Source organism: Mustela lutreola, chromosome 9, assembly GCF_030435805.1.
Source record: "Mustela lutreola isolate mMusLut2 chromosome 9, mMusLut2.pri, whole genome shotgun sequence".
In the NCBI taxonomy this organism is placed as follows: domain Eukaryota; kingdom Metazoa; phylum Chordata; class Mammalia; order Carnivora; family Mustelidae; genus Mustela; species Mustela lutreola.
The window spans coordinates 42315659-42331364 of record NC_081298.1 but is presented as its reverse complement, the minus strand read 5'-3'; the positions used below and the strand labels follow the sequence as shown (position 1 = coordinate 42331364).

Sequence of the window (15706 nt, the reverse complement as noted above, 5' to 3'; positions counted from 1 at the left end):
GCTCGATCCCAGGACACTGGGATCATGACCTGAGCTGAAGGCAGAGACTTTAACCCACTGAGCCACCCAGGCGCCCCAAGCCTTGTCTTTCTTAAGGGGATAAAACTCCCCCTAGAGGGAAACTCTCTGAACAGAATGATTTCTGGGGTTTCTCTCCCTCCTTGATCCCTATCATTTTCTATAAGTCCAGGGAAGAAGATGACTAGGAGGAAAGCTACACACATTCCTAGTATCTGTTGCTTTATCAGTTTTGCGTATGTTTAAATCTGGGGGGGATCTTTCTGCTCTACCTAGGCAGCGTGGTGTGGCTACCAGGGGCACAGTTTTTGGTGTCAGAGTCCAGTGTGAGTCCTGACTCCAGCTTTCTTTTAGTTTGGAGTCTTCCAGGAGCGGAGCCTGATCAAAGAGTTTGAGGGCTAGTAGCTTATTTGGAAGTTGACCTCAAGAAGAAAGTTTGGGGGCGCCTGGGTAGCTGAGTGGGTTAAGCTGCTGCCTTCGACTCAGGTCATGATCTCAGGGTCTAGGGATCGAGTTCTGCATTGGGCTCTCTGCTCAGCAGGGAGCCTGCTTCCCTCTCTCTCTCTCTCTGCCTGCCTCTCTCTACTTGTGATCTCTCTCTGTCAAAAAAACAAATAAAATATTAAAAAAAAAAAAAGAAGAAGAAAGTTTCGGGAGTGAGGACTGGAGGCAGGAGGGGAAGGCAGAAAACACCGAGTGCATTATCCAACAGGTTAACATCATGGGCTCCTGGAGCTAGCCTGCCAGGTGGAGAAACCCTTCAGCTGTCCTAGCTGAGGGCGAAGGAACCGCGGTATTTATGTACCCACTCACCTTCTGTCAGAGGTTGAGGACTGCCCCAGGGGCACAGACACTGGCCTGTCCAGCCGCCCTGCCCACTGGCCCAGAGCAGGGCTTTGGTGTGTAGGGGTGAGGACACAGAGGTGGGGAAGAAGTGTTTGGAGCAGCTGCTTGGAGGTCAAGGGCCATTTTCCATCTTTCACGTGGAAAACAATGATAACTGCTCTCTTCCAGGGTTTTGTAAGGATTATATGGCATAATCCAGAAAAACTGACACACGCAGGTAAATACAACCATTTAGCCAACTCAAACGAGGTCAGGTTAAGGGTGTTTGTTGTAGGTCATGCAGAGAAGCCTCTGTGCCACTGCTGTGCTTGGGTTACGGGTGTGTGAAGATACGGTTCCTTCAACCTTGAGCTGCCTGGCTGGGGGACTCCTGTCACGTTCACCGTTCCCAGTCACCCCATATGTGGTGGCCACCGCAGCCCTCTGCACATGGGCCAGGCTGTGGAAGAGGTTGGGGAGCCATGGGCTCTGCAGTGCATTAGCTATTATTTTAACCTTAGGGACCTCTCCTTAAAGAGACAGCATAGTACTCATCTCAGATGAAGCTTGACGCTGATTGTGTGATCATCACGTGTGGAATCACGGAAGCTGTCCAACGTTTGCTTATGTGTCCCATTTGCAGGTATGAAAACGAATGTGAGTGTCAACTGCTCCTAAAAGAAATGCTGGAACGGCTTAACAAGGTGAGCTGAGCATGGACTTGAGTTTGAGAATGGAACTTAGTGGCTGAAATGACTAGCACACACCTCCTCTCTGTGTCCTTTTAGGATTCACCTATTTCTTTTTCTGTCATTCTCTTTCTTGATTCCTAATTTTCAACTACATCTTTGTGTGAACTCACGCACCCGAGACACCCTGTCCTCTCCCACAACACATGAGGTCTCACGAGAGAACCCTAGACTGTTAAGCTTCATGGGTTGTGCTAGGCTCTTCAAACATGGCTGCATTCTGGTGACTGGCTGCAGTTGTGCCATTCAGATGTATTGGTGTCAAACCCACCAAACTTAGGAAATTTGCTTTAGGCAGTGGTTACTGGGAGCAAGGATATCTCCACTCCGCTGGCTGAAAGTTTCAAGATTGCTCTTGTGCAAGAGAATTCTCAGAGAACAGAGGAAGAAATTTCCGTTTCTCTTTAAGCTCTCCCTTCTTGGAGCCTGGAGAGTAGCCCTGGGGGGGGGGGTGGCATCTGGGATTCTTACCTTCTGGCTGGAGACCCTCCTGGAGAGTTCTGGGGGGTTGTCCTTTGCAGGGAATGTCCTTCTTCAGAAGCTCATCATCATCCTAACTGATTGGAGTTTCTGCTTCAGCCAGGGGACCTCGACTCCCAGATGGAATAATTTGGTATCTCAGAGGTTGGACGAAACCAGGGATGGCAAATAGCTGACACTTCAGAGCTCAAATGTCCAAGCAGAAAGACCCAGAGAGATTGTTTCATTGAAATTTTGCTTATTTAGGGTGTGAGGTTCCTTTTCCCCTCTCCCTCCCTTCCACACCCATAATTCTTCATCAGAATTACTGAGCAAACACAGCACCTTTCCCTGCTGTGCCTAGATGTGGCCTTAGGATTCTCCACGTTGAGCTTCAGGCAGCCATTACAGACAGTCCGGGTTGGCTCAGGGTGTTTACCAGTTGCTAGCTTTGTCCAGCCTCTGCTGTCTAGGATTAGTCTGCTAACCAGTAGGAAAGTTAGAACCATAACCCAGGGAAACTGAATTTTGCTTTGTCTGTGTTACCATCCACGTGATGCTTCTGTGCCCTTCTTTGTGTGAGCAAATGATGTATCGCCTGAACAGGACACTGTGTGAAGAAGGGAGGTACTGCCAATAATTACCAAGGTCAACTAACAGGAACTGGGATTGTCTCAGGCCAGCCACCATGTGAACACCCCAGATAGAAACACAAAGGTTTGGGGTGAGAGTGAGCTTAGGAGAACCTTCAGTGCACAGGCTTGTTGATTGGTCTTGTATTGGGTTGGACTGTGAAGGCCCCAACCCTGTTAAAGGTTGAGCTGGGATTTGGGTGTTGTTAGCATCAGACATCACCCAGCTGTTCTGCTGATACTTACAGGTCATCCCCATTCTCGTTCTGGGTGGGGATCCCCGCTGCCAGATGGGGCTGCCACCTTATCCACAGACTACTGCTTTCAGAGACACAGGTGGCTGGTGACACCCCTCACTTAGGTGTCAGTTAGCCCCTCCCAACACTGCCACATTTTGCTTTGTGAGTATTTGTCCTCACTGCAAGTGGGGCTCTCGCTGGACTGACTTCTAACGTTGTCACTCATGCAGTCCCATCATTGCCACTCTTCAGAGAGGAGGGAGAAAGAGTATGGACCCTCTTTTTAGCTTTGGTGGAAAATAACACTGGGTTTAAAAACAAGCTCCAGCCTTCTGTTGTTGTTCTCTTATTACAAAAGCAATACCTATTCTTGGGTAGAAAAATAAGGTATCAGAGAAAATGCCAGGTAAGGGAAAGGCCTCCCTTTGGTGTGTATTGGGACAGATAGCGTGGGTCATTGGAGTATCTGTCCCATCAGAATATTACAGAAGTTCTGGGGAAAGATGTTACCAGCAGCTCAGGCCAGGGCCAGCGCAGGCCATCAGCACGGCAGGGAAGGACACTTCTGCTCACAAGCGAGTGTCCAGTCCAAAAAGGGAGGGCAGCCTGATAACAGGACCCTTGATGCCGCTGTCGAGTATCTGTGAGACTTTGGGTGAATTGCCTCATCTCTCTGAGCCTTGGCTGCTTCCGTTGCTGAAGTAAGAGCAGTAACAGTGCCCCCACCAAGGAGTGGATGTCTGTCGAAGCGCCCAGTAAGAATGGTGTGACGCGCAGTGTCTGTGACTTGCCTGTCACCATTATTCTTGCAGAGCACTTTATGTGTGGGACGTCAGCTTCATTTCCCCAGAGTGTGGGATTCATGGCCCTGGTGGAGTGAGAGGGGACTTTCGGTGGTGCGCGGAGGAATGAGTTTCTAACAGCTGTGGATTTATTTTTATGATTACCTCTTCTCGATAGCAGGTGACATCGAAAAGTTCCTTTTTGAATGCATATAAGTAAAAATGAATCAATTTGAAGAAAAATAATGGGTGACTAAAAATACAGGTGGTATGCGGTGGTAGCAGAAATCATGAGCACGGTGTTTGATGCAGGGAGGTGACGATGGCCACACACCAGCCCCGAGCCTTGGCACAGTCTTGTGGTTATTTATTCCATCCTCAGAAACGACCTCGCCCAGCCCCTCTGTTGCCAGTGAGGAGGCTCACGCTGGGGAGGGTCAATGCCTTTCGAACCCCACACCCCACCCTTGGCAGGTGTGGTCAGGAGTCTTTTGTGTACCTGACTCATTCTCTGCCTCCCGAGGGTACTCAGGGAATCTCTGTCTCTCAGGAGACAGACACAAAGCCAGAGTCTTGGGGTCAAGATGGCGCTTCACACTTGACGTTGGTGCTCCATCCCTATCCTGTGAGGTCACACAGACATGCTGAACACACTAGTGACTTCCTACATGTCTCTGGCCATGGGAACATGCATGATCTGCTGGAGGCACAGTCCAGAAGTGTGGGCGTTAGCACCCCAGGAGCAAACCTCAGCCGCTGAGGGGTGGGAGTAGGTGCCCAGCTGCCCCACAGCTCATAGCAACAGTTCAGAGGTGAGTTCTGCAGTCTCTTAAATGGTCCTCAGCACTACTGAGGTGTGCTCGTCCACAGTGGTAATCTGCCCCTTAGACACCTTCATTGCCTTTGTTCCTTTCCCTGGATCACTTCCTCCCTTCCAGAACTTCTTGGAATAAACAACATGTACCCAGTCCTTGCCTCAGGGGAACTCAAGGGGTTGGCCAGGGGAAGGCTAGATGTTCTCTGTCCATTGAGGTGGTCATGTGAGAAGGTAGAAATGGAAGAATACATTCATGTCTTGTTGGCTGGTCGTAGCTGTGATTTTGGTTCACAGATCTTTGAGGGTCTACCTATATCAGATCAACCTGGTTTTGACTATCAGCTCAGTGTCAGAGCCCCTTTCCTTGGCTCTTGTGGAAGGGATTCATCCCTAGGTATGGCCATGAAAAATGGGGTACAAGAGAAACCATTGACCCAGTCTTTGAACCGTGCTTGGAAAATATCACAGTGTATGTTGACAAGAGGGATTGCTGCTGCTTTCCCCAGACTGTCATCTGTTAATACTGCCCATGTCATTACACCTTCAGAACAGAGCTCTTGTATTCTTAGAAGCCAAAAAAAAAAAAAAAAAAAAAAAAAAGCCAACGCAAGATAATTCCTCAGCATACCACTTACATGCTATGGCTGAAGTTATGCAGATTTTAAGACTTGATGCAGTAAGAATTTTTGATGACTTTTAAGTATCTGGGTTTGGCTAACCTCTAGGACTCATTTTCTATCTATGTATATAAGGTTAGTTGTCCCCATAATGCACAGTGTTGCTTATCTTAAGAAAACTATAAGGAGGCTTTAAGGTTTCTCTCCTTTTTTATTTGAAATCCCCAGAATTTTATTTTTATTTTTTTTTAAGATTTTATTTATTTATTTGACAGACAGAGATCACATGTAGGCAGAGAGGCAGGCAGAGAGAGGAGGAAGCAGGCTCCCTGCTGAGCAGAGAGCCCGATGATCCCAGGACCCTGAGATCCTGATCTGAGCCGAAGGCAGAGGCTTAACCCACTGAGCCACCCAGGTGCCCCAAAATCCCCAGGATTTTAAAATGTTGTATGTTCTAGTCAAATGCTTTGACTTAAAAACAATTTTTTAAGAAGTGCCTGAAGCTGCCTTATGTGCTTTCCCATGTAATTTGTGTATCTTTACTATATCCGGGAAAAGGGCAAGAAGCAAGGGCATTTGGGGAAGAGGCATGAAGGCTTTGCTTTCCCGGTGACAAGGCTTCATTTGCATAATAACAACTCTGGGGCTGGAGATGACCTTCCCGAACTTTCAGATCTGGAGATGAGAAAGAGAGGGAACAGGGAAGATTGAGTTCAGGAGGGTTAGGAGTGGAAAAGCTGGAGAACAGAAGGGCAGAGGAAGAACCAGGAGGTGTGCAGAGAGACGGAGGATAAGGCAATGGGAAGCCCAGAACAGAGTTGTAGAAAACTCAGCACCGCGCTCTGGGCCAGCCTTAGCACCCGGAAGGATGCAAACCTACAACTTTGGGGAAGGTTTTTGACATCTGAGGTTGAAGTGTATTTTTAATTAAATGCTAATTAACTAGCTATCTCATTGAACTTGAATACCCACTTGGATGCTGGATTTGAGGCTGGGCAAAGATACAGACAGTTGGGTTTTTAGTGGGATTTCTAGCATCTCTGTAAATGGATTGGCAACTTGATTCTTCAAAGGCATGTTGGACTTTAGTGATTTCTCTAGTCTTTTTCTCAAAAAATGATTTAGGTAAGTGATTCTGAAATCACCGTGTGGACCAGCAGCATGTGGAGGGCATGTTAAAATACAGATTCCTGGGTCCTGGCCCCAGAAATCCTGACCCAGTAGGTTTAGGACCTGCCAGATATTTTACTCCCTGCATCATTTTACGTTTCTCGTTATCCCTAGCCACCATTAACCACACTTCGAGAATTGCTGGCCTAGATCGCCAACACATACAAACGTCCGGGTTGGAATGTTTTCTAAAATTAGACTATTGACCCAGAGTCTACATTTGGAAAAAGTCTAGATGCTGCTGCTGGGAGCTTTTTGAAAAAATGCAGCCGACAGCATCCAAAGCATAATAAAAACACAAGCATCCACACATTTCTGAGTTCTGGTGCGAACAAAAGAGAGCACTCCCGATCGAATCCTCCCGGCTACACCAGCAACTGTCCGGGAGGTGCCTGCTCACCTTCGCGAGTGTTGGGGGCAGTTTGTCAGCTGATTGTCCTCAAAGCAAGAGAATGTGCTGCAGAAGCATTTCTGTAACCCCTATTTTAAGGATAAATATCAGCTAGTCTTTGTTATCACCTGTGAGTCGTTTTCAAGGCTTGGCTGATGGGAACCAAGCGTGTTTGTTTGGGTGAGAGCCTAAGAGGGAGATGGAGGAAGAAGGGCAGGCACCTTGCGGGGTGGGGTCAGGACACGGCACTCAACTCTTGACTCGTAGAGGGAAGACAGATTCCAGTTCTGTCGTTTCCCATTAGCTTCCACTAACTAGCTGCGTGACCCACTGGTCAGTTTGGCCTAAGCCTGTCCATCTGTAAGGAGAGACTCAGTTGCGTTTCCCTCTGAGGGAAGAGGGCTGCTGGGAGGTTGCGGGGTGGCGGGGCGTGGAGGGCGGTGCCTGGCCCCCTACCCTACTGCAATCATGTCCTTCCAGAAGCACGCCTCTGTTTTCCCCCTATACTCTGGCATCCTGGAATATTTGTTTGAAAGATGACACGTGTAACTTGAGAGACATCTGAGGACCAGGACACCTGGGTGGGTCAGTCAGTTGGGCGTCCGCCTTCAGCTCAGCTCACGATCCCAGAGTCCTGGGATGAGGTCTTGGTCAGCCTGGAGCCTGCTTCTCCCTCTGTCTCTGCCCCTCCCCCTGCATGTGCACACACTCTGACAAATAAATAAGTAAAATCTTAAAAAAAAATCTGAGGACCAGTGAGCTCAAGGGTCCCTTCTATTTCTAAAATTGTGTGTCTGACTACTTTAAAGTCATGACACAAAGACTCCTTGAAACCCTATTTCCAGTTTCTTAGCTCTGGTGATTGTGGATTAATCCTGGATGAGTTTTTGGTGAAAATGAAGATTTTTTTTTTTTTTAAGATTATTTATTTATTTATTTGACAGACAGAGATCGCAAGTAGGTGGAGAGAGAGAGGAGGAAGCAGGCTCCCCGCTGAGCAGAGAGCCCGATGTGGGGCTCGATCCCAGGACTTGGGATCATGACCTGAGTCGAAGGCAGAGGATTCAACCCACTGAGCCACCCAGGCGCCCCAAAATGAAGATGTTTTGATAATTCTCTGCCTCACTTCATCCTCAGCAGTCTTAAGAGGGGTGTGGTGGGAGGGTGAGAAGAAGGGAGGGTAGGAGGCTATCTAGAAGGACCGACTCAAGGTCTTGGACCAACTCTGCTCCAAACTGAGCCATGGCCCCCCAAGGGGTGTCCCTGTCCATAGGGTTGAGAATCACTACTACCACAAACCACGGCTCCTGAAGGGAGTAGAGCTGCATTCCCACACACTTGGATGGTCCCTTCTATCAGTGGGGCCCTGGTAGGACTGTCAGTGAAGCTGATGGTTATGTGTTATGTGACTCATGTTGGCCATCACAGCACTCTCCCGGAAATGTGACTCAGACTTGGGACGCAAAGGTGAATTCATTTGTACCCCGTCATCCTGAGGGCAGAGCCATTGCCTCCTGCTGCTGGAGTCCTGAGACTGCCTTGCTCTCTGTCCTTCTTGAGACCTGGCTGCCTTTCCTCTGGAGTCTGTAAATTATCCCGGCACCTCTGGTTCCGCAGCCCGTTTCCATTACTGGAAAGACTCCTGGGATTTCCTTGTGTCACCATTTTTCTCATGAAGGGGCTTCACCCTTCACCTTGAGGGGACCGACTCACTTGCCCTGGGGAATGAACACCTTGATTTGTTACAAGTGTATCAATCCATCGAGTTTTGGGTGGGGGAGAGAGGACAGATTGCTTCTTCTTCTTCTTTTTTTTTTTTAATTTAAGATTTTTATTTATTTATTTGACGGAGATCACAAGTAGGCAGAGAGTCAGGCAGAGAGAGAGAGGAGGAAGCAGGCTCCCTGCTTGAGCAGAGAGTTCAATGCGGGGCTCGATCCCAGACCCTGAGATCATGACCTGAGCTGAAGGCAGAGGCTTTAACCCACTGAGCCACCCAGGCGCCCCACAGCTTGCTTCTTCTGAAGGGAAAAGCATTGCTGTTGAGGTTTCACTGAACTCTGCATTACTGTCCCTGTGACAGAGAATTCAAGGACCCATCATGAAGCCCCAAGCGCAGAGCTCATCAAAAGTCAGGGACTGATTCATTCATTCATCCAAAGTATGAGCCCAGACACTGAACGCCCAGAGGTAGTTTTCACATTAACTTAGTTCAGACAGTTCAGAGCCCTGTACCTGAAGCTGTGCATCCCTGCTTTGTAATTTGGTTCATTCTCTTCTTTTTTTTTTTTTTTTTTTTTAAAGATTTTATTTATTTATCTGACAGAGAAATCACAAGTAGATGGAGAGGCAGACAGAGAGAGAGAGAGGGAAGCAGGCTCCCTGCGGAGCAGAGAGCCCGATGCGGGACTCGATCCCAGGACCCTGAGACCATGACCTGAGCCGAAGGCAGCGGCCCAACCCACTGAGCCACCCAGGCGCCCATGGTTCATTCTCTTCTGATTAAAAAAAAAAAAAAGGACTTCAGACCCTGTGCGGGTCTTTCAAAGGTTGCGATCTTTCACTGTGTTCTTCCGTCTCCCAGTGGGCAGCAGAAGTCAACTCCAGGCCCGGAAGTGAGCAGACCCTGGGGAAAGCAGAGAAGAGTCCAGGGGCAGTGGGCAGGGAACCAGCTCCAGGTTGGGGTCCTTCTCTCTTTCTCTCTGAGGGTTCCCTCCCTCCTTGGTTGCTCAGTATTGGCTTCCAATACTTTTCCAATACCAAGGGACTTCAGAGTCTTCATAGGGAAGGATTTAGTAACCAGAAATGAGAGGAGAGAAACTGGGGGGAGTTCCCCCTGGAGTAGAAACCTGGAGGAGACACGCAAAAAGAAGGGGATGCTCCCTTGTGCCCAAAATTCATCCTGTAAAGTTGCATCGTCCCTCTCGGGGGCCACCAGCCACATGCACTGGGGAGCGATCGAAACACAGGAAGTTCAATCATGATGCACTGTAAGGGTAAAATGCACACCAGGTTCCAAAGACCTTGCCTGAAAGAAAAAAAAAGAATGCAAAATAGCTCATTAATAACTTTAAAACTATTGATTACAGTGAAAGGATAATATTTGAGATAGCGTGGATAAAATAAAATTTATTATTAGAATTGCTTTCACCCATTTCTTTTCATTTTGTTTATGGTAGCTACCAGAAGATTTTAAATTATGCCTGAGATTTGAACATTGTGTATTAGGATCGCTTGTTTCATTTTTATTTGCACGAGCCAAGGCAAAATGCCCCCTGAAATCTAAATTCTCTTAGTGCAAGAGTGGGGTATATTTCAAAATATCTTGGCCAGTGCTCATGCCTGACTATTTTAAGTCTGCTGACGCAAGGATGGAGAATGTCTTACATACGTTAGTCAACCACATATCCACCTTTATTGAAAGCACCTGGCTTCCATTCATCATGCTTTTTTTTTCTTTTAGAGGAAACGTCTTTTTTTTTTTTTTTTTTAAAGATTTAATTAATTTATTTATTTGACAGAGATCACAAGTAGGCAGAGAGGCAGGCAGAGAGAGGGGAAGGGAAGCAGGCTCCCTGCCGAGCAGAGAGCCTGATGCAGGGTTCGATCCCAGGGTCCTGGGATCATGACCTGAGCTGAAGGCAGAGGCTTTAACCCACTGAGCCACCCAGGCGCCCCTCATCATGCTTTTTAACAAGTCATTAATAAGTCAGTTAAAAAATTCATTTGGCAAGGCCCCAGGTATTGGCACATGTTCCTGGAGAGGTGTCTCAAGAGAGTGACAATCTTGAGGAACCCAAGGAATGTTCACCAGTAATATCACGAGGGATTGCTATAGCATCAAGGCAGTTTCAGCCATCACAGCACTATCTTACTTTTCCTTAAAAAGATTTTATTTATGGGGCGCCTGGGTGGCTCGGTGGGTTAATCTTCTGCCTTCAGCTCAGGTCATGATCTCAGGGTCCTGGGATGGAGCCCCACATCGGGCTCTCGCTCAGCTCACCACCATGCTTCCCCGCCCCCCCACCGCCTGCCTTTCTGCTTGTGCTCTCTCTGTCAAATATATAAGTAAAATATTTTAAAAAAAATATTTTACTTATTTGAGAGAGAAAGAGCGTGCACCAGCAGGAGAGCAGGAGAAGCAGGCTCCTCACTGAGCGAAGAGCCCAATGCGGGACCCAATTCCAGGACCCTGAGATCATGACCTGAGCTGAAGGCAGCTGCTCAACTGACTGAGCCACTCCGGCCCTCCGACAATGCTATCTTATTAAGAGCACAGTATTTCAGCTATTTGGTTTACTCAAATAAGAGCAATGAGATGAAAGCCAATGAACTATCAGAATGTTTGGTGAGAACCCTCAGCCTCTTGTCCTAAGTGTCATTTCCAATTTTAAAGGAATAAACACTGTTTACCACCGCAATCGTTAAAAAAAGTGATTTTGTATTAAAGATATATAGCGTCAGGGGTAAGTGTCAGCAGTCCTTGGGAGAAAACTATTAAAATGAAGGTTTTGGTGTTCACGTAAGACTTTCTTGGTCTTAGAAACTCAATTTCCTGATCATGAGATACAGAACAGATACAGATGTAACTGAAATTTTAAGGCTGTTGGTATGTAACTATATCCTGATTTTCTCCCTGATCTTTCTAGATCAAGGTATTGCCAGCCTGACACTATTGACATTTTGGACTGGAGAATTCTTTGTTGTGTGGGGCTGTCCTGTGTCTTATACATAGCCTCATTGCTGGTCTCTGCCCATCAGATGCCAGTTGTCACACTCCAGCACCCAAGTGGTAACAACGAGAAATGTCTCCAGATTACCAAGTGTCCCCTCGGGGGCAAAATCAAGCTCTGTGGAGAATTGTTCTGAACCAGGTCTAATGGGCTAACCCAATGCCTTAGTAGAGATAGACAATCTCAGACACTCTCCCAGACCTACTGAACAAGACCCTGTGTTTTAATAAGACCCCAGGAGTTCTGTGTGGTCCATACACCTGGTAATTTCACACCCATGTGCCAATCCTTCCACCATGCCGTCCCTCCAAGTCTGGTGTGTGACTCAGTTTCTCCTTGCAGGAAGCTGATGAAGCCTTACTCCATAACCTACGCCTTCAGATTGAAGCCCAGTTCCTACAGGACGACATCAGTGCAGCAAAGGATAGGTACAAAAAGGTAACCATAAACCTTCTGAAGCCCATCCCCCAGATAACCTGGTTTGGGGCTGGCCAGACAAGGCCAGGGCACTCGTGGCTGACACTTGAGCCTGCTGTAGGGGGTTCCTTTGGGGCGTATTGAACCAAGTGGGTGATGGATCAGTTGCTGGGTGGTGCTTAGTGAGGCAGACGTATACAGAGGAGGAGGCAGTTGTGTGTGTGTTGAGGGGAGAGCTTGGGAACTCATGTCTGTTGAGTACATTACAATTCACAAAGTGATTTTGCATGGATCCATCTTGAGTAAGCTAGGTTCGTCAATTGTTTCAGCTCAAGAAATGCAGAAATGAAGAAAATGTAACATATATGCGTGTGTGTGTATATGTGTGTGTGTGTGTGTGTGTGTGTGTATACATACACACATATATATTTATATATATGTATTAGCTCTGCCTCCAAGCCAGTTAGTTGGCATTCCGGAGCTTTCTGTCATGCAGTGCTCTGCTCTGCCTCTCATTCCTGCTAGCTTCCCACATTCCTGACTTTGGGGGGCTTTGGTGTACTCGACAGATCAAATCCTGGAGCTGTGTAACCATGGGCAAGTGGCTTTCCCACTTTGAGCTGCCTCATCTTTTAAATGCCAGACTCTCCTTCTGCACAGTGGTGCAGTTAACTGTAGTGGATCTGTGAGCCTGGCCATGGTCCTGGGGGCTGACCTCTCTGGTGGGCTGTGGCCTCCCTCCAGCTACCAGTATCTGTACTCTGCCTCTGGATGCTCTCTGGGCAGTGGAGGGGGCCTCTAGTTCACGGGATGTGATGCCCCTGGAGCAGCCCCAGCTAGTGACCAATGCATGCCGGTGGATTCACGCCCCAGCTCCCCCTCACCTGCTGTTCTGCACAGCTCCCAGGGAGCCCCAGGAGGCGTGAGCATTGGGTGCCCACGGTGCTAACTGGTAACACGCTCCTTATTGGCTGCCTTCCCTTTCCCGTCTTACTTTATCCTCCAATAACATTTCCTGGCATCTTCACCCGCATAAACTGCCCTCAGATTCATCTCTTGGGGCCTGTGTCCTAGCCGGCTTGGGCTGCTCTAACAAAGTACCACTGACTGTGTGGCTTAGAAGTAACAGAAATTTGTTTCTTACAGTTCTGGAGGCTGGTCCACTGATCTAGGGGGTGCCAGCCCGTCAGGTTCCGGAAGGGCCGTCTCCCTGGCTTGCGGACGTCGTCTCCTCATTGTGTGCTCACCTGGGCTTTCCTCGACAGCAGCTCTTTGGTGTCACTTCTTCTAAGGGCACTAATCCCCTCATGGGGCCCCACCCTCAGGACCCCATCTAAATCTAGTTATTTCCCAAAGACTCCGCCTCCACACCCCTATCCCACTGGGGGTTAAGGCTTCTATAGGTGACGTTTGGAGGGTCACAACATTCAAACAGTCTGCTTCTGGGGAAACTGAGGCAGCATGTGAGTGTCGGTGAGACACCTGGTACAGCTTGGAGCCTGGTACGTGCTCGGTAGCGTTAGACTCTCTTCCTGCCTCCGCGTAGACCTGCTGCACTCAGTGGGAGGCCCAGTTGCTCACACTGAAGGGGTGTCCCTCCCTTTGACATTTCTTCTGCCTTTCCACCAGGCCTGGCTTGTTTCTTCCTCCCCACCTGTCTTCTTGCCCCTGCTATTTCCTGCAGGAATCCTGGGAGCGGTGCTCTAAGCAACTAAAAGCATTCTTTAAGGCCATTTAGAACAACAATAGAGCTCACACGGCAAAGCTTCCCTCATGGGTCCTAACACCAGCCTTGTGAGTTAGCATCCTAGGGCAGGCTCCCTAGGAGAAGAGCCCAGGTGGTGATTTTAGCATGATGGCTGTATTAGAGGTGAGCTCCCAGGAGGAAATGAGGGGGAACAGGGGCACAGGGGTGGGAGCTGAGCAAGGGTGTGGGCTTAGCTGGAGTCTGGCCTCAGCCTGATCCCATGGAGGGTCTGGAGTGTGAATTGTCCCACAGGGTTGGTCCCACCTTGAGGCAAGAGGGTTGGCCTTTTGTATTCCTGTGCCAAGGAGTCATTGGTTTTGGGTTGGGGGCGAGGTGGGATTGGGGGGTGTTGCTTCCCAGACCAGATGGCCACAGGCAGTTCTCTGTGTGGTGCCGTTGGCTCTCATGCCCAGAACTGGGCATAGGTGCTCTGCTGGGAAAGAGGATCAGGCCCCGTCTCCAGACTGTTAGTTGTCTTTCATGCAAAACCCTGAGTCTTAGGAGGTTTAAATCACTTACTTGAGACCATATCCAACTTGTAAGTGATTTAGTCTGGGATCAACTGATCATCCTTTGAAGCATTGCCCTGTTCTGGGATCCGAAATGGTCCTTTGTAGCCTATGGGACCTCTTTGTTCTCCGTCTCTGCTTTCCTCTCCTCGCTCTGCCATCCTGGGCTCTAAGAAGACCAGCAGCAAAGCATCCATGTCACTGAAGGGAAATGGTGAGATAAACCAAGAGTCAGTTTCTTCATCTGTCCCCTTGTTCTTGTAAAGATTAAATTGTCCACTCCTCAGGTCACGGTCTGTCCTGCTTGTGACAGTGAACACATGAAAGCATTCATCACTGGGGTCGCCTGGTCCCGGAGGCAAAATCTCAAGCAGCTCAGTTGTGTTTTTTTTGTGTGTGTGTTTTCTTTTAAATTAACATATAATATATTATTTGTTTCGGGGGTACCTGTCTGTGATTCATCAGTCTTACACAATTCACAGCACTCACCATAGCACACACCCTCTCCGGTGTCCACCCCCCAGAGACCCCATCCCTACAACTCCCTCCCTGCCAAAAACCCTCAGTTTGTTTCCTGAGATTAAGTGTCTTATGGTGTGTCTCCCTCTCTAGTTCCATCTTGTTTCATTTTTCCCTCTCTTTCCCACGACCCCCTGTCCTGCCTCCCAAATTCCTCATATCAGAGAGATCGTATGATAATTGTCTTTCTCTGATTGACTTATTTCGCTCAGCACAATACCCTCTAGTTCCATCCATGTCATCGCAAATGGCAAGATTTCATTCTTTTGATCGCTGCATAGTATTCCATTGTGTGTGCGTGTGTGTGTGTGTGTATGTATATATATACCACATCTTCTTTATCTTTTCATCTGTTGATGGACATTCAGGCTCTTTCCATAGTTTGGCTATTGTGGACATTGCAAGCAGCTCAAGTTTTAATGAGAACACTTTCCTTCCCCTGACAGAATCTTCTGGAAATTCAGACCTATGTCACCATCCTGCAGCAGATCATCCAGACCACCCCTCAAGCATCTGCCATTACAAGTGGGATGAGGGAGGTAAGACTCGGAGCCCCGGCTTCAGGGAAACCCTATCTGGTGAGGCCCCTCGCACCCCCACGGGCCTAGGTAACAGAGACCCAGGTAACAGAGACCCAGGTGAGACATCAAGTCAGACTAGGCGCTGAGCTGCCCTGGGTTCACTGCCCCTGCTCTCGCTCTGGGTTCACATTTGAAGTTTACCCTTCTGTTCTTTTCCTCAGACTGGGAATGCTGAGGTCTAGACAGTTGAGGACACAAAGGGTGTCCCTGACCATTTTCTTAGGCATTTGCTCTTGAGTTTATGGGCTGTTCTTGCTTGTGTAGTTCATAAGAAACTGTCAGACTGTTTTCCAAAGCTATTTGCATTGTTGCTGCGCATCACCAATGAAAATGTGAGAGTTTCTTTTGCTTGGCATCCTTGCCAGCACTGGGTATGTCGGGTTTTTGTTTTGTTTTTGCTTTTCTGACAGGCGTTGTATATCTCACTGTGGTTTTTTTTTGTTTTTTTTTTTAAGATTTTATTTATTTATTTGACAAATAGAGATCACAAGTAGGCAGAGA

The 15706-nt window shown here is 48.2% G+C and overlaps 1 protein-coding gene across 1 annotated transcript in view; it reads left to right on the top strand.

Moving 5' to 3' along the window:
• BFSP1 (beaded filament structural protein 1) overlaps window positions 1-15706 on the top strand; it is a 41275-nt gene that overhangs the window by 5171 nt on the left and 20398 nt on the right. The window contains exons 2-4 of the mRNA XM_059134098.1: window positions 1487-1547; window positions 11775-11870; window positions 15071-15163. Coding sequence (XP_058990081.1) covers window positions 1487-1547; window positions 11775-11870; window positions 15071-15163 — 250 coding nt within the window. The remainder of the gene's footprint in view (window positions 1-1486; window positions 1548-11774; window positions 11871-15070; window positions 15164-15706) is intronic.